Source organism: Branchiostoma lanceolatum, chromosome 7 (genome assembly GCF_035083965.1).
Source record: "Branchiostoma lanceolatum isolate klBraLanc5 chromosome 7, klBraLanc5.hap2, whole genome shotgun sequence".
In the NCBI taxonomy this organism is placed as follows: domain Eukaryota; kingdom Metazoa; phylum Chordata; class Leptocardii; order Amphioxiformes; family Branchiostomatidae; genus Branchiostoma; species Branchiostoma lanceolatum.
This window is the reverse complement of record NC_089728.1, coordinates 962,522-980,687: the sequence shown is the minus strand read 5'-3', so window position 1 is coordinate 980,687 and position 18,166 is coordinate 962,522. Positions and strand designations below refer to the sequence as shown.

Genomic DNA, 18,166 nt, shown 5'->3' with positions numbered 1-18,166 from the left:
TAACAGCGCCACACGGCGATGCGATGCCGCCACTACAGATTCAGATACAGATAGAGTCACGTCACGTGATGTTCCTTGCAACAAAACTTTATTCCAAGAGTGTCATGTACAGAATAAGGCATGTGACGTATTCTGCTGCCGTACGAGTGACACAACTGAACCATTGTCCAGCACATAGTATACATTCCACCATTAAAACTTCACAGTAAGTGCACAGTACGTACGTTTTACCACCGTGCATGGGGACATACAGGTGCGATCGAACTTGCTTTGGGACTTGCTATCCTGGCCCACTTTAGTGGTCTGGACATTGTTTACATCCGAAAATAATTCATCAGGTTGGTAGAATACAGGGTATAGGAGATTCTTTTTTCACAACCAGGTAATCTCACCTGCTAACGTTTCGGTGTCTGTCATACACCTTCATCAGAGCTTCTGACTGGAGTACTGCTTCTCATCGATATAAGTAGCCGATGCAGGTGGCGTTTTTGCGGTGAGAACACTGTCCCAAATGTGGCTAAGTTTGTATCCCCCTCGTCTCGGTTCATCACTGGTGTTGTCTTCCTTATCCACATTGTTTACATCCTTTTATAAGGTAGACGTTACAATTTTCCCGTTTAATTCTCTGGATATATATCTTATAAATAAGTGTTCACTTAACTGCCATGATGATATGTGTTTTCATTGAAATGCTTTGGGAGGTATCCTCACCTATTCCTACAAATGACATCCGCCTACTGCCATACAGTACTGAAGACAATACATAGGCACAAGACGATAACAAACTTAGTTTAGGAAAAAAAAGAGGTTCTGTACGAATTCTCTCCAGGGATCTGTCTCTGGAAGTCCCTCTGAAATGGGGCAGCAAGAATGGCTTGTATGTGACCTGTATGAAGTTCGGCTCTAAGAACGGATGTCATCTGCAGAAATGGCTGAGATAACCCAACCTTTGATATGTACAGGTAGCTACAAGTCTTGGTCCACAACTTTATTCCAAGTCTTAAACAATAAAGACGAGTCACAGAGGCATCCGGCGGTCCGTTTACTTCAAATACTTGTGCGGCACGTCTAATGCTTTGGTCCCAATCGGAAAAAGGGCCCCGTCGGGTTGTTCACGGGCTGTTTTTTTGGCAGTCTCGGGCGTGACCCCCACGTGGCCCCGTCGGGCACCCTAAGGTGGCCGGGCTCTTTTGGGGATTCCCGAATTAATTTGTTATTCATCATACTTAAAATGAATGCTGGACCCAGTAACAAATAGACGCCATGAGCTAATCGTGCAAGCACCGGGAGGTACCAACCTCGTGCCCAAAAGTCTACCGGGACAAATTTGTGGCTTGTGGCTGGGACTACAACCCCAACGGCCATCGGCGAAATTGGGACCAAAGCACAAGCAAGGAGGTTATAACCTCCTTGGTCTAAGGAATATCTACAAGGCCTCGGGTAGGTCAGTCAGAACACAACGTGTCCATCATTTACAGAGAAGCTGGAAATGAAAAGAGAACATCACAGCAAAAGGGGAAATGTTCGCAGTGGTTTTATGTTCACGCTTTTACATTAATGATAATGGATATTCATTACAATCGGGGACAAAGTGCCACGGTTCAATAGAAACCCTGAATTGTTCTGCCGTTTACACAGATTTTCATGGTGATCTATTCACCGCGAACTTGAAACCACCGGGATTTTTACCCTTTAACAATAAACCCCTCTATTGCAGGTTCAATCGCGAACTTAGAACCGCCCCAAACACTCTCTCAGTCACGCGCACGAAATCAAATCCCTGCCAACATTTCCATTTTTGCAGTATTTTCAAAAAACCGAAATCTGAGATGCATAAATGCATCACCTGCCCTAGTCAATAAACCTGTCGTCGATCTGGGAATATTTGTTAACATTCATGCTAAGTTGTACATATACATACAGCTATGTCTTTTGCCCAGCTGCCTTCTGACGTTGTACTCGCTTCTCTTCAGTTGCTATATAAGACACGCTGTCGTTGTCGGTGGCGCCTTACCGTAATGTCGGTTGGAGTTGCTAGGGGGCGCGATTCAATGAGGACAACCTTTCTTCACCTGGGGACAAACCATTTGAAAGGAATAGCCCTAAAGTACTTCGTATGTCTGCGTTTTCCTACAAACAGATGTATCCCGTCGCTTGGTCCTTGGCTAAGTTCATCTAATAAGACACTACAGAAGACGGCTCGGTGTGTGATGCGTCCTTTTTCCTATAAAAAGATGACTCCCAACGTTTCTGTTTCCTATCTTCTATGACGTTCTGCACAACTAGTGGTGACGTTTTACACTTCAACGTACCACGAAGAAGTAGACCGACCAGTAGAGGAGGTTGAACAAGAGGAAGGCCAGAGGAAAGAGCACTTGGCTGATTTCGTCCACTTTGTCAGCTATCTGCCTTCCGTCCATCTTTGTGACCTTCACCGAAATCTCAAGGTGGTTCTGATTCTGGGAGTCTTCTTGTGTCTTAAAGAAATTGCAGCTTTCTGCAGGCTCGCTGGGCGTCTCAGTTTTAGCCTGAAGGAACGGAAGAAAAGATATCTGTAAGTGTAAGATGTTAAAATTCATAATTTCACCGAAAGCGTCTACTCGTCTTCATGCAACCATACATTGCTGACGTTGTGGACAATCGAACAATTAGTGCGGCTCGTATGGCACGACATTTTGGAAGAGCATTAAGCGCACATATGTCACAACGCGATGTTCATGACAAGTAAGAAGATGTCATGTGTAAAACCAAAGACGTGCTCTGATAGTGATAGTCATTGAGATGTAGTTGTCAGAGGTGCACTAAAGGAAAACTCTGTAACTTAGTGTAAGGCAGTCTTTTTCTAGGAAAGGAAAGTTTTAAAAAAGATTTGAAGTACCCTGATAGTCCTCGAAATGTAGTTGACGGAGGCGTACCGATAGAAAACTGTGCAAGCCATACTTTTTGCTTGTAAAAGAAAATGTGAAGACGTACCCTGATGGTCCTTGAGATGTAGTTGACGGAGGCGTACTCGATGAGCGCCAGGAAGACGAAGAGTTGACAGACGAGCAGCCAGACGTCCACGGCCCGCACGTACGACACCTCCGGCATGGCCTCCGTGCGACCGCTCTGTGGAACACAACCACAGCAGTGACAAAAGGAGGCAACTAGAGATGTCAGACTTCCTTTTGAAAAGGTTTTGACTTTTTCAAAAAAGTTCTGATGGGGAGAACAGGATCATACGCTGTTGAATATAAAGGATTTGTGACAACAGGAGGCAACCAGGGACGGCAGACTCCATTTTGAAAAAGTTTAGACAATGTCAAGAAAGCTCTGAAGAGAAAAGGTACGCGACTAGACGCTTTTGAGAATAAAACACGATTCTTTATCGTAGTAAAGGCAGAATCTGAAGATCAGGTTAGCTTGATCATTGTAAAAAATGACGATTTGAAAAGAGTGTTTGCCGACCTGTGTGATCATGGTGAGGACGGTGGTGACTCCCAGCGCTGTCCTGGCCGGGGCCGCGTCCTTGTTGAGCCAGAAGGAGATCCAGGACATGGCCACGATGCTGATGGACGGGATGTAGGTCTGCAGGAGGTGGTAGGACAGTCGCCGCGTCAGGGTGAACCGCAGCTCTCCGGTCGTGAAGACCGAGTCACCCTGCGTTACTGCAAAACACGCACACATATGGGTTCCTGAAGGATTGATACTAGGCCCTTCTTGTCCTTACAGCGATGGATAGGATAACACTCAATGAAAACCGCAGCTCTATGGTGGGACATGTCTACTTTCAAACCCGTCCCACTTTACAGTGTAAAACGTCTTGGTGCGGCCTACCTGTCTACAGACTGAGGTCTTTCTGGACCTTGAAAAACAAACAAACAAATAACAACCAAAAAAACAGACAACAACTGTTGTACCCAGCGTTTGTCGCATCTCACCTGCCTGTAGGCTGTCGCAGTCTTGGACCGTGCCGTTGTGACAGACGCCGCTGAAGTAGTTACACGTGCGGCACTCCTGCGAGGTGATCCGCTCCACGCTGGTGCACTGCTTCCGCAGGCAGTTCTCCGTCTCGCCGTAGTCGCACGCGCCGCCTTCGTACACGCAGATCGCCTCTGCAACACATTTCAGCATTTTCTTTACAGGCACTACGTAGATCACCTTTGAAATAAAGTAGTGAAATAAAGCATACCCAATAGAACGATTTGCCGCCTTCGTACACACAGATGACCTGAGAAGATGGAGGTGTTTGCAGTCACGTGACTATGACGTAATTCAGCGTTCGCCATATTGGATGATAAAGACTGATGCAAAAAATGTTGTGAACAGCTGATTTCCCTCTGCGTCTATGAAAACGCTTGTCGTCTGTGACGTCATATTCAAAGAATTTACAAAGACACAATAGTTTTCCCAACATCTGTTTAGAGATGTTGCTATGACATCCCACCTGGTAACACCAGCGAGTTGACGTAGGCAAACGTCTCCACCGTCTCCAACTGCAGCTGCGAATGTAGCCCGGATGTACGCGTCACCACCGGCGTTGCCCCTGGAAACCAGTATGTCGACCATCCCCACAAGATCCGCACGCCGCCCACTGTAAAAGGGATATGAGGTTATCTAAGTACCTGACAGTGTTTTGTACAAAATTGCTCAACTGCAAGAGCAACAAATATATTCTTACTTATCATGTCAGATTATCCGTACGTCACAATCTCCCATTCATATTCTAGGGGAATATAGGACAACGGAAGGCATTTGGTACATCATATTCATAATGATCCTAACATTCACATAAAAACTGGGATCATATTCTGAATGATAACAGATTTTAAGTCTATCTAGGGCCAGGGCTACATACTTTGCTATATACTTTAGTAGCGTGAATTCGAATGTATAGTGTTCCCCGTATGATTAGTAGTGGCATGTACCCGAACTCATTGTGATTTAGAACTTTGATGTCCTAATTTGTCATACCCAAACTCTCATGTGAACGGCACGTATTCAATTTTACGCCTCGGCTTGTGGCACATTTTGTGGATGAAGTTCTAATCTACGGGTAGGAAGGGAATCCAATTTCGTTGCAGAAACCTCAGTTCGATTTTCCAGATCTTGGAACCGTGCCATGTGACATGTTAGGGAGGCGATGTTCTTGAAGAAAGAGTTACGAAAATAGAAGACCTGAAATATTGCATACATGCTTCTTTCTGATCTCGTATGTCAGTAAAACAAAATTGCTTTGCCAGCTTTAGATCTTCAAGATTGTTGAGATCTATTTGATATAGATTTTTAGCTATGCCTTTTCATCTATAACATCGTAGCTGTGGCATGGTGATGAAGATAACTATACTTTTATCTTCCCTCGCTTGGAAAGATGTATTGGCGATGCGGGCGGTCTTCTTTCACTATGGGACTTCTATCGCCGCCATCTCATCTGCGCTGATGGCGTGTTTGGACAGTTGCCAGCAGCCGGGAGAGCAGGTGGTCTGTGCTCTTGGGCCACCTTGGGCTTTATTGCCGTAGTTTTCGTCTCGAATCAGACTGAAAGCACATCTGTGTCGCTACGTGTAGTGATCAAACTGTACAAGTTAACTTTCTGTCCACCCCTGGAAGTTACGAAATCCTTCCAGAGTAAAGGATGCAATCTGCATCAGAGCATTTACTCAGTCTGGAAAGGGCGGTACAAACACCCGGGTTCCTATAGCATATTTTTATGGCGTCACGTTCTCCGGAGATCAAGTGTCCGAGGTAGTGACGAAGAACCTCTGTCGAAAGCTCAGCAACATGGTATTGTTTTGCCTTGTCGAATGACTTTTAGAGAGTCTGTTAAAGCACCGACCGTCGACAAGGACCTGCTACAATATTTTCTGCCACATGACAGTCGAATGCTATCACATCCACCCCTCCAAGAATACTGCTACATTTCTAGATTAAAAATATTTTATGATGGTTGTGACAACCTTGATCACGCGGCACCACCATATGACTGAATGTTGATTGCGGTTTGAAAGTCAAGTCGTAATTCACGAGTCATTTATGCATGACATAAGTATAAGTGAAAAACCGCGACTCACGGATGTTGAACAGAACGCTGCACTTCTGCCTGTCCAGCGGGTAGGCCTGGAGCTGCATCAGGCAGGTCACCTTCAGGGTGTACCTACACGGAGGGGACGAGTGGTTAGTTTCTCTGAGGAATTATATTCAGTTGTGGGCAAATAATGAGAGTATGGAGAGAATCCTACCACACCTGTTTCCTTTCCAGACATATTGTCCTCCAGGTGAAAATTATGAAAGCGTTCCTGTCATAAAAGCCGTCAAATGGAAAAATAAGTCTCCATTTGGGAGTCATAGCAAACATACTAACGCGTCCTTTTAAACGTTACTTTAGTTCATTTATCAGAGGCTAAAGTAAGTGTTTGGCTATATGGGGTTTTCTTAGCTCCATGTGGCACCTTTACCCGTATTTTTCTTTGAATAGTGACCAAGATGCGTCACCGAACCGTGAAGTTCGTACTCCATAAGGTGCAGCGCTGCACTTGTGCCGTCCTGCACTAAAAACACAGAACTTTCAGGGGAAATTCAGGCGTAACCATCTATAATTGCCATCACCTGATGCTCCGTGCTCCAATCGGCCTCTCGTCAAGCAACAATTTTCCCACCCAAGGGACTTCCGCTTGAGTGAATCTTCAGTGCCTGAACTGGAAACTGTGCATCTAGGTTAAATTCACCCTCTGATGCACCAAAGGTGAAGACAGCGAATGCTTAACTTTTCGAGCACTTCGTTACCACTTTTACAGTTCAAAGGCAGTTCATAGGTTAATAGGTTAATGTAATGAGTCTCCTTGATGCCTTTTCAATGTCCCTTAATGGTGCCTTCCGGAGTTTCCAACGGCAGCCGGAACCGGCAATTGCGAATTCTTCTGTGGGTCGTGGGGACATGTCAAAACTAAGAAGTACTTCGAGAATCAGGTCAATGGCCGTGTCAACCCAATTGCCCCATAATTGCCTCATTTCAACTTAAACGTTACGGTTTAAATGAAGCTCGATCGAGGTTTAAGGTAGAAAAATGTAAACTGTGAACAAACTAGACTAACGGCTGGAAATTGCCACTGAAGATACTGAGCGGTGTAGATACGAACAGGCCCTGTTTCAGAGTAATCAAACTTGTCTCTTCCAATCGATACAGTTTCCTATTTTCAGGGCCAAACCTTTAGTAGCCTTTGGTTTTAATTTTCTGCTGGATGAACAGCGAATGCTGATGTGACATTTCAACAGCATGCCATTTGCATTGTAGTATTTGAATTTCCACAAGACCATTTGAATTTATATAAACATTTGACTCTCTTGCTGATTGAATGTAACAAGTGTTGAAGTCTGTATCGTTCCAGACGTCATGTTGTTAGACATACTTCCGAACCGTCACCTTTCCGTGGCAGTTACATAATAGCAGCAGCGATATGGAGCGAACCGGAAATGACACACGTGATTGTTAGTGATCAATCACATAGGATCAGGTTACATTGCCCTGTCTGTCACAGTTATCGATTGCAAATCGTGCCAGCTTGTCGCCAGAGTTCTGTGATTATTACGAGAGAACTATTACTAGGCGTTTGTTCCCTACTGGGTCAATCACGTTGCATTAGGATGGTACTTCGCACAATGACGTGTCTTGGCATACTAATAATGAAATACAAAGTAAAACTCCAAAAGGGGCATAATCACATCGAGACCAAAGTAAGTGCATTCAAAATCGGCCTTTCAGGCGGAATTGCATTATTTTTCAAATCAGCTGGATGTGTAGGCTAAATTAGGAACTTTCAGATCATCTGGAAATCCCCTCTAATCAACGTCAATATCAGAGTACATTTGATGTTTCATGAGCGAAAGTGGCCAGGAATGCAGTACAGCATCAGTAATGGATGTGCATTTAACGTCCTCCGTTCCACTTGATCGGGTACACCATGCACGCCGTAGTGTTCTGTCGGACTTCTCATATAATCAATGTCAAGAACCTTACTCATGTGGCTGAGTGAGCTTTCATTGACGAATGGGCCTGGGATCTATCCCAAAGTGCATAAAAGCATTTTCACTTTTGATGGCACATTTGATTATTACATTTGCCATTCTGTTTGGTCTAGCAATCAGCCTATAGCGTGGGCAGTGAGAACACACTGCTTTATATTATGTTACTTCGTCCTATGGCCTGGTGTCTTGTGTAATAGAGGTCAAGAATCCTTAGGGAAATGGTGTAGCAAAGGCGACATAAAACCTAGAACGTGAAAAAGTGTAAATAAACTGCTTCGCATAGGATAAAGCGGGTTATTGAGCTCCGATCGATCTGACGGCTCTCCCTGATTGTGGAGGCGTGACGTTCCCCATCATCGTCAGTGATCCGTCATCGCTGGCACGGCTCTCCTGACAAATGCCGTGTAATGACAAGAGTTTGTCAGCCTTGGACGAGAGCTCCGTGTTTGTTAATGGATGTGAAATGTAAACTAGATTCTAAGCCATTCTTTCAGTGAGGCGAGCCCCAGATGCCTGTCCCCTAGGTGCCAGGGTGTGACGACACTCATCGTCAGTGGTTCTGACGAATGCCGTGTAATGACATGAGTTTATAAGCCTTGGACGAGAGTTCCGTGTTTGTTAATGAATGTCGAATCAAGGGCGATTACTCCAGGGACCAATAACAGCCGTGATAACCAGCAGTTTCTGTACCCAGGCTGGTCGGCGAATCATCGATCAATGAGCCTTCCTTCCTGGTCCATGAGTGGCGTGTCAGGCACTTGGCTATCTTTACAGTTTGTATACTATACAGTGTGATGTATGTCAAACTAGATGTAATTACAATTGTAACAAACGCTGATGGAACTGCCACAAAAAATTACTGCTGTGGCCAATGCCTGCCTGCTGGTGTGCTACGTCTATTGTGGCCCACACGATTCCCCAAATCTGCTGAAAGCTTTTCCCAAGATTTACACTAATTGGCCTGTCGGTAAGAAGGTAATTCAGGACGAGTTACGCGGCGCTAACCCATCCCGGCCTCAAGGGGACATCACCGAATTAGATTAAAACTTTTGCTCGCTGATACGAAGGTGAAGGTTAACAAAGACTCCAATGATCTAGAGATGATACAAGAATGATTTGCAGTCGCTAACCAACTTTTAGAATTGTTTGCCTATTCTTGCCTATCATTCACATTGCGGTGTCGCTGATGAGCTCTCCTAGAAATTATTTAAAAACTAAAGAAACCGTCTATATTTATGTAGGATGCATGAATGTTTGGCTGCATAACAAAATGCGGTACAGATTCATTCTAATTGTATCAGTCGGTGAAGGTCGTCTGCACGTTACTTTTAGACTGAAGTTTAGGATTTTTTAATTACCAGATTACTAGTATGATTGCTCTTTCTAACCGTGTAAAGAGCAATCAAGCAATTCTGTATCCCTCCGCGTCGGAGAGTGTTGCCAGGGGGATGATATTAACAACCGGGTTGGAAATAGATCTCGTTTCCGTTCCCGGAAGAGTCGAGGCTGAAGTCGCAGCTGCGTTTCCCGGAACAGGAGAACCTCGGCAATTAGGCTTTTAATGGTTTCATGCTCAGTCAGGTTCCCGGCAAGTCATTTGTGGCAGGCGGCAACGACGGCGGTGTATGAGAAGAGACACCTCACCCTATCTGCAGTCGGCATTTATTTGTGAGAACTAAATGAGTAGCAGGAGAATCTAGTAGTTTTCAGTAAGGTTTCGTCGACTTCACACAATTCACACTAAATAGCAGAGAGAAACTCTAAGTCACATGTATGGCAGTCGATTTGAGTAAGATCATATATGAATATATGCAGTTTTATCACTGAAAACGTGTAGCCTAAGACATCTATTTTCATCGTCCTTAACCATATTCATGAAGTAGTCCCAGGCCAATCATTCCTAGCCACCCGTCTAATCGATCTATCTTCCCAGCGCGAGCGGGTATTCTCGATTAGAGACGGCGTTTGGAATCTTTCCTTATAAAACCCTCACAAGTAGCCGCCCCCGGTCACAGCCGCACGACCTTTCTGCTCTAGGGTTTATCAAATTAGTTCCACATTCCCAGTTCTATTGTCACCGCCGGTCCGGGATTTGCAGCTGGAGTCCAAATCGGCCCTGTGTGTCGCACAGTATTTGATTGGTGTCAAAAGTCACGTCCGCCGTTACAGTTCTGGTTCGCAACAGAGAATAGCGAGCTGAAAAAGTGGGTCAAGGACTGCATGATGTGAACGCCTTCCTGTCTGGGTGTTACAACATTCATCGATCTGTTCCGGAAGCTCCTACTACTTAGTTTCCAATCATGAGACACGCCACCCTAATCCCTAATATCACGGGATTGAGTCATTCCTGCACTCTATGTAATATCTTCTGATAGCTTTGGTTTACGGTCTTTGATGGGCATGTTCCTCGTGCGTCGACTTGCAGATTGCTCACATTATAGGGCACTTCAGTATGATATGGTGCAAACATAAGAACTCGGCACTTCTTTAGCAGATGTGCATTCCATTTGGTTCCGTATGCCCGATGGCTTGGTTTATTGAACGGGCTCCCTTGGTGGATTATTGATTGGATTTCTTGAAGATAATCACAGTAGATTCCGTGTTGATGAATGTCTCATTTGTCCATCAATAAGAGAGGTCATGGACAGGCAGAAACTAGAAAGCATTTTTCGAAGCTAATAAAAAGCTTCTGACACAAGTCAACTATGGTTTTCCTAACAACTTGGCCTTTCTAAACTGTAATACAGCTGACGCCATAAGCAATCAGGGGTTATTGTTCAAGTCATACCAGGCATCCCCTTAGAAATGGGGCGACAATGTCCTCTCATCATCATCATCATCGTTCATCCGGATTACTCCGGTGGGATACAGTCAATAAAGTTCTTCCAGTACAATTTGTCCTTCATGGCGGAAAATAACTCAGAACCTGAGAGTCCAGTGTCTCTTTCGATCAATGTCATTAAAGTTGTGTGAGGTCTTCCAACCCTTCGTTTTCCCTCAGGTAGCCACTGCATTAGTCACCCAGCAGGCTCTTCACTGCGAACAAAATGTCCCGCCAGTGCGAGCCGGCGGCGTCGCACAACTGACGAAATGGGTGGCAGAGAACCATACAGTTGCTTTTTTGTTAGATGTCCTCTAATTGGTAGTTATACAGTTGATATTGATTGACTTGGTCCAAGATGTGATTCGAGATCAAACAGTCTTTAGTGTCAGTCATGGTCTCTCACGCTACGATGATATCACGTGAAAAGTATTCATCGATGTTCAGTGGTACGAAGATAATTAAGCCAAGGATAAACATTGGTAACACAGCGCCCCTTCGCGTTGATAATCTATGGCAAGTTCGCACGGATGAAGGAACGATCAAGGTCAGACTATTCTCCAGTGGAGTGGAAGGAGTTAGTTTACAGTTGGTAAAGTTGTCTTTGCACACGAATGGAACCTTGAGGTGATATCAGAAAGGTCTTGCGTGATGGGCACTTATCTGTACAGAATTATGACTTGCTTGAGTTCATCTGACTGGATACTTTCCCACATCCTGAAAAGGATGGTCTGTCTTTTCATAACGACTCTGTCCTCTGGTTGACTTTGGCGAAAGGAGGAATGAAGAGCATTATTAATAGATAATGTTACTTGTAACGGCCGGAAATGAGAGGATGTCTGAAATAAGATGCCTTGATTGTAATATATGATACACAGGTTCTGCTTCTGACCAAGGCCTGTCTACATCCGTTGACGATGAATTTTAGTTCCTAGAGTGTTGGAAGTAACAGGACGAACGTGATGGGACATACGACCTCGTCATCTACTGTAACAGGACTCGGCCGACTTTATTCTAGGGGCAAAGTCAAGTGCGTCATAAGCCATGGTCATATCAAGTACATCCTAAATCATGGCAATGTCGGGGCAAAGTCAAGTTCGTCATAAAGACGCCACAGTCAAGTTCATCAAGATGTAACAAAGTCAACTTCATTATAGAGACAAAGTCGAGCTCATCAAAGACGTAAAAAAATTCAGCTTGTCAATATTAAGTACATCATTAGTCATCTAAATGACGGGGAAAAGTCAAAATCATCAAGACGAAGTCAACTTCTTAAAGATGCAATGAAGTCAAACTCATAGAGACGTAACAAAGTCAAGTACATACTAAGACGTTACAAAGCCCGTCTTCAGACGTGACAATGTCAAGTTCATTATGAATCATGGCAATGTCTGGACAAAGTCAAGCTTGTCAGAAAGACGTGCCAAAGTCAAGTGCCAAAGAAAGTCGCAACAACGTGAAGTTCATTTTAAAGACGTAGCAACGTTAAATACACATAAAGACATTACAAAGTCTACTTCATCAAGATGTAACAAAGTCAAGTCCATCGTAACAATGTCAAGCAAATCATAAATAACTGCAATGTCTGCACCTTCAAGTCAATCATAAAGATGTAGCAAAGTCAAGTACATCAGAAAGACGTAAAACAAAGTTAAATTCATTATAAAGACATAGCAAAGTAAAGTTCATTTTAAAGACGTAACAAAGTAAAGTACATTACAAGATGAAACAAAGTAAATTTCCTCATAATTAATCCTACGAAGTCAAGTACATCATTAGGTGGCAGTAATTTTGTTTCACGTTTAGAATAACATCTCTGAAAACTTTGTTAGGGTGTTTACCGTTATTTTTATTATCTTTTAGCTTTATATCTGTGTGTTAGACCAAGTTTCTGTATTTTTGTCACGTCGATAAAGTCCTTGAAGTCACTTTCCCCTTGTAATGTCAGTTTGCGCTCATGACAAATAACTTGTAATGTCAGTTTGTGATCGTAAAAATAAATTAAGTTGTTATCTCCAACATTCCCTCCCTCATGCCGTCCCGCCTCCCCGACCTTAACGATCACACCCCGCTACCTGCCCTGGAGACTGCGATCTGCAGGGTGGATCAGTTCACAGTCTCAGTCTCTAGGGACGCCTGGTGACGTCAGCTGCGGGATCCTCCGTCCTGATGACCCTGATATATCGGGCAGATAATGTAGAAACCCGGGGGTTCGGTGGAACCTGTCAAATGCGAATCTCCATTGCCGCGAGATGTGCTTTATACGGAGTACAGCGGTGACCTGAGGCTGGGCTGGGTAATCAGATTTATTGTATCGAATAAGTTTCATTTTATTCATCTATATGTACGGATATGACCTGTTGATAGGGTTATGTGCATTCGCGTTGGTCGGAAATTGCATTGAAATTCATCTGATATTCTTTCATTTATCTTTACTTACTGTGCCTTACAACGAGCGACTTTTAGATGGAAAGGCTCATGATATTCATTTAGTTTTATGTTGTCTTTGTTGTAGCGTGACGTTATTGTAACTGCCATTAAGATTGCCTTTTTATTGTTTTCGTTCGGTTTCATGTTTAAGTATATCTCAGAACAGAACTAAATCAAAGGCATAAGAAATGAGGTGAATGTCCTCCTTACCATGATGAGATCCCTACAGTTTTCCCACAGCTCATTATCATCTTCTGCCAGCCGAATGGAACCGGCTCGATGGCTCCCGCTCAGCACAACAGCCGCTATAACCGTGCGAAATGAGCCTATCTATTACCTACTGCGGAACGCCGCTGACTTCCACGGAGCGAGACATTGCTGCGATGACAGCCTGTTCTATCATTAACGTGATGATGGCAGCGATTGGCCTGTCGTTAGGACGGGTCGATTTACAGGATTACGCAAAACAGAGATTATTGTTCAATAATGTATGCATACCTGCGGGGATTTTATAATCGCGTGTTTTTGTAGCGATTTACCAAACGCGTATTGTATCTAGCGTGATCAGAAAACGCTAAATGAATTTGTGTCGGCCTGTTGAGTGTGGAAAGGTGTTCACGGCAGAGAGCAGGCGAGGAATGATATCAGCATTCCTGAAGAATACCAAACGTTATTACACGCGCAGTCAAGGCAGCATAGCTGGTTTGTCAGTTGCCCAGAAACCTGACAGGCAATAGTTACTGAAATAAGATAATGTCTTTGAGGTAATATCCAGCCAATTTAAGCACTCTAAGTAGACAGGTTTATTGCTATGGCTACTGCAGGTGGTATTACCTGACAACAAGAAGTTTCATATTGCTGCTGCAGGGAGACAACTAAGTTACGGTCTGTGTGGGAGGTCTAGGCGAACCTAGCGGCCGTTACAACTCGGGATGTGCAGTAAATATTTAAGAGCACTTCCCGACTGTGCAATCAGACTATTACTGTCTTAACGAGAGGACTTGGATGAGATATCGCCATGTCGGATGTATGTAGGTTTATTGCACATAAACACTTTACAGCTTTTCCGAGTGAGCTTGTTACTTTTCCGGGAGGTTCATTGAGGAACGTGTCCCTGGACCAAAATGACCCTTCTTTATGAGACTAGCACTATGGGGCGTATTCACATACATCGTATTTTTCATAACAATCAAAATGGTAAAGTCAATTAAGTCAACGGTTTCATATAAGGCTACACCAAGTAATTTTTATGGATGACGTCTGCGCGCGCATTGATTTTGGTCTGTTCCAAGAAAAAAAACAAGAAATTCCGTTTCCTGTAACTATGACCAAAGAGTTACGACAGTGCCACAAATCAATGGGATATGGAAAGAAACAGGACAGGACAACAACTGCTGTTCAACTTTAACTGATTTATTCAAATCATTGCTGTTTTCATGATGAATAAAATAATTGCTAGTTGTTACACTGTGTTCTTTCATGCCATTCAATTAGTGTCCTATGCCTAACATGTGTCGTCGACTATTATATTTCAAATCTAGGCATCTTGTTTTTTTTCGGCCCTTCTTGTTTTTTTTCGCGCTCCGCATTAGATTTAGGGTCTCTAAAGGACGTCATCCATAAAAATTACTTGGTGCAGCCTAAGTAAAAGATGTTTCGAAGTGGTGAATGACGTCTGCAATGTTGTGCATTTCAATAGATTGTAGATCAACTCAATTAGCGTTTTCGAGCGGTGAATAATATGCTGGTGTTATTTTGTTGTTGAGGTTGCTGCATCTGATTTGAAAGGGTTGGCATATCTCTGAATATTTCCGAAAATGATGATATTGACTTTTTTAATTTTCTTTCTGAATTTAAAAAGCACAGACGTTCTGAATAAAAATAATCACCCGCCAACGCTGTTGCCTTTGGACCAAACCTTAAGACATCATTTCTACAACTTTCTTTCAAAAAACTACTTTCTGAGCTGCCGGAAGCTTGGTAAGTAGGTCACGCTGATCCAGGCCCTACACCTCTGCCCTTCTTAACCCGTCGCTAATAAGGACGCTTTTGTTTTTCTTTTCCCTCCCACAGAGCTGAACATTTGTACTGCTCCCCAGACTCCGGGGTTGGGAAGAACAAACGCAGTCTATTACCGCCCGCGGATGAGGAATGGGACATGAATCAGCCGAAGAGTCCCGGACGGACGGAAGTTCAGCAGGTCAGGATGAAATATGGAGCGCTAATGGAGACGCGGACAGCTCCCTTTCTTCTAACGAGGTTCTGAGTGGGCCCGGAACTGACGGCCTGGCTTTGTTACTCCCACATTTCACTCACGGTGCTACTTACCGCTCCCTCTGAGGTCGTTCTGTCCATTATTACCCGGCAAAATGTGAAAAGGCAGCCTCAGAACCATCTTGGCGCAGAAATTGAGTCCATTCCCGAAAGGATGGAGTCTTAATAGACATATTCGGCGAACGATTTGTTTCTCCACTTCCTTTCATCCATCAGACTCTGTATTGGCCATGGGGAAGAAACTACTTTATTTGCTTTTCTTTTGAGAAAACAAAGTTTGTAAAAGTCTCTTAATAAGTTCTCAATTAAAGTTTGCCCTAAATGTTGAAGATGGAAAATATGCTACTTCTTTTCTTGGTAGAAGCAATAAGAACATTGGCATTTCAATGAGGCAAACCTGGACCACAGTGATCAGTCTCCGCTCACCATCTCATCTGCAGCACGTTCCCCTCGGGCGACACGCTGACGACAGGGTGGGACTCTCCCGACTCCTCCTTCATCACCACCTCGATACTCGGCTTCCAGATGTGCATTTCCGGGGGTGGAGACCTGCAGAAGGAACAGCCCAGTCCAACTATCAGCGGATAGCTAATCTTGTTTGGTAAGGAATATGATAAGAGTCAAACTTTCCAAAAACCACAAAAACTACGATTTATAGAATTTTCCCTCTTCAGGATGAATGACCCATCACTTCGGTCACGTGACTTTCTGGACACGTGACTCCAGTAACGGGTCAAAGGTACTTGCCTATGGTCACGTGTCCAGAGTTATGGTGATTCGTCTTGTAGAAGTCCGTACTTTCAGAAGTTTCGTTATAGAAGTTTTGTTCTAATAGTTAATTAGCAACAATTGCATGGAACTTTCAAAACGATCAGTATTTTCCTTCATACCCGGACTTTAATGAGTCTTGTCATTATCCGCAAAGTGAAAAATGATTTCACCTCGGTGAGGCGAGCTTCTAAACACTTAACGTGATTACGACAGTAATGGGAGTTTTATTGCACACCTCTGCCCACTGGCTAATTGGTTATAACAAGGTAATGTTATTAAAAGCGGTATAAAACGTCCATTACTTCACGCAAGGTTCGGGTATATTAGATGCTATAAACAACGATGATCTATATGGCCTCCGTCGGTCAGTATTGACCATGGTAAAATCCTAATTCACAACAGCCCTACAGCATCGACTATGGCTAAACAGCCCTATACGAGAATGGCAGTCTCTGCCACAAAGATCACATCTGTAAGCTGACTCAGTTCTGTTGCAAAGCTCTTTTCTGCGGATCCGCTTTTCTTCTGCGCTGTGCATCAGTCTGACTTCTCCTGATTTGAGCTGTCTGAACAGTGTGCATCTCCACCTGGAACGGTCACTTGCAAGGTCCTCCCAGTGCTCCGTATTAATATCTAGAGCCTTCAAGTCCCTCTTGCAGACATCTTTGAAACGCAGCTGTGGCCTCCCGGTACGTCTCTTTCCTGAGATCAACGATGATCACGTTACAAAAATGATGTCTTCTCATCAAAACTGTATCAGTGTTTCATAATTCGTGACTTCGTGCTATCTGGCATGTTTCTTCGGTGACTAATATGATAATGCTTATTAGAAAGATAACTTCTATGGCTAGATAGCGAGATTGCTTCTAATTTACATATTTCACATTGACAATAACATATATGCAGTATATGTAGCTATATATTCATAAAATTCACCCGTTCCAGGTGGAGATGCACACTGCTCAGACAGCTCAAATCAGGAGAAGTCAGACTGATGCACAGCGCAGAAGAAAAGCGGATCCGCAGAAAAGAGCTTTGTACCAGAACTGAGTCAGCTTACAGATGTGATTTTTGTGGCAGAGACTGCCATTCTCGTATAGGGCTGTTTAGCCATAGTCGATGCTGTAGGGCTGTTGTGAATTAGGATTTTACCATGGTCAATACTGACCGACGGAGGCCATATACTATATTCATAAAATTGCATTTCACAATTCTTGCTGTGTGTAAAAAAAAGTCGTTTTGTCCAATCTTTTATCTTCCCAGGATTACTGATGCAGTGGGGAGTGAAGAATGTGGTTGCGTATGAAAGCCCATCTGCGTCGACAGTACAGATAACATGACTCAAATACTAGGATAGAAGCTCTTCGCTTCGGTATAAACTACTCAACATGATTCAAATATAAACTTCCGACCCAACGCAAGGTAAGCTGAAATCTCCTACAGCTTTCTCCATGTGTAATCACCATTTACGTCTGGCGCGTGACTTTCTGGAAACGTTGTGACGTCACGTTTCCGGGAGGACACGTGAAATCAATGGGCATCAGAGTGATGGAGGAGAGTCGTCTGAGCATCTACACTGTATTATTTCCCATTTTGTAGAATTAAAAGTAGATAATGAAAGAAAGGAAATTTCTTGTACTTACCAACTGTCGCTTGATATGTTCGCCAGACGGAAGTCTCTCCACTCACAGCCCATGATCAAGCTTAGAGAGAAGTCCTGTCAGAAAACAACGCATATATCATGAAGTCCCATGCATTTATAAAGCTACTGTTGGCCATTGAATGTCAAGGCACAACCTGAATAGAATGAGATCTCCTGACCGTGTTTTTGTAAGTGTAAAATGTGGCTCAGCGGACATTGAAAGTAAT

At 43.7% G+C, this 18,166-nt stretch overlaps 1 protein-coding gene and 1 long non-coding RNA gene across 2 annotated transcripts; one reads left to right on the top strand and one right to left on the bottom strand.

The window, feature by feature from the left end:
- Nucleotides 1-1,343: 1,343 nt before the first annotated feature.
- Nucleotides 1,344-18,108, bottom strand: LOC136438485 (glycine receptor subunit alpha-1-like). Its single transcript, XM_066433287.1, has 8 exons — nt 17,941-18,108; nt 15,953-16,075; nt 6,051-6,133; nt 4,427-4,573; nt 3,921-4,094; nt 3,448-3,647; nt 2,974-3,108; nt 1,344-2,528 (listed from the first exon to the last, which is right to left on the bottom strand). Exons 1-8 carry the CDS (start codon nt 17,991-17,993, stop codon nt 2,304-2,306), a joined length of 1,140 nt encoding a protein of 379 aa, XP_066289384.1. The 5' UTR covers nt 17,994-18,108; the 3' UTR covers nt 1,344-2,303.
- LOC136438486 (uncharacterized) lies at nt 16,017-18,114 on the top strand. Its single transcript, XR_010756431.1, has 2 exons — nt 16,017-16,127; nt 17,561-18,114. It is a non-coding gene; the product is annotated as an uncharacterized lncRNA (long non-coding RNA).
- The last annotated feature ends 52 nt before the right edge of the window (nt 18,115-18,166 follow it).

Coding starts and splice junctions, on each gene's coding strand:
- LOC136438485 (XM_066433287.1), bottom strand. CDS start 17,993: ATGGGCTGTGAGTGGAGAGACTTCCGTCTGGCGAACATATCAAGCGAC. Junction 16,076..17,940: donor AACATATCAAGCGACAGTTG/GTAAGTACAAGA, acceptor TTCCTTCTGCAG/GTCTCCACCCCCGGAAATGC. Junction 2,529..2,973: donor ACATCTCAAGGACCATCAGG/GTACGTCTTCAC, acceptor CCGTTCCTTCAG/GCTAAAACTGAGACGCCCAG.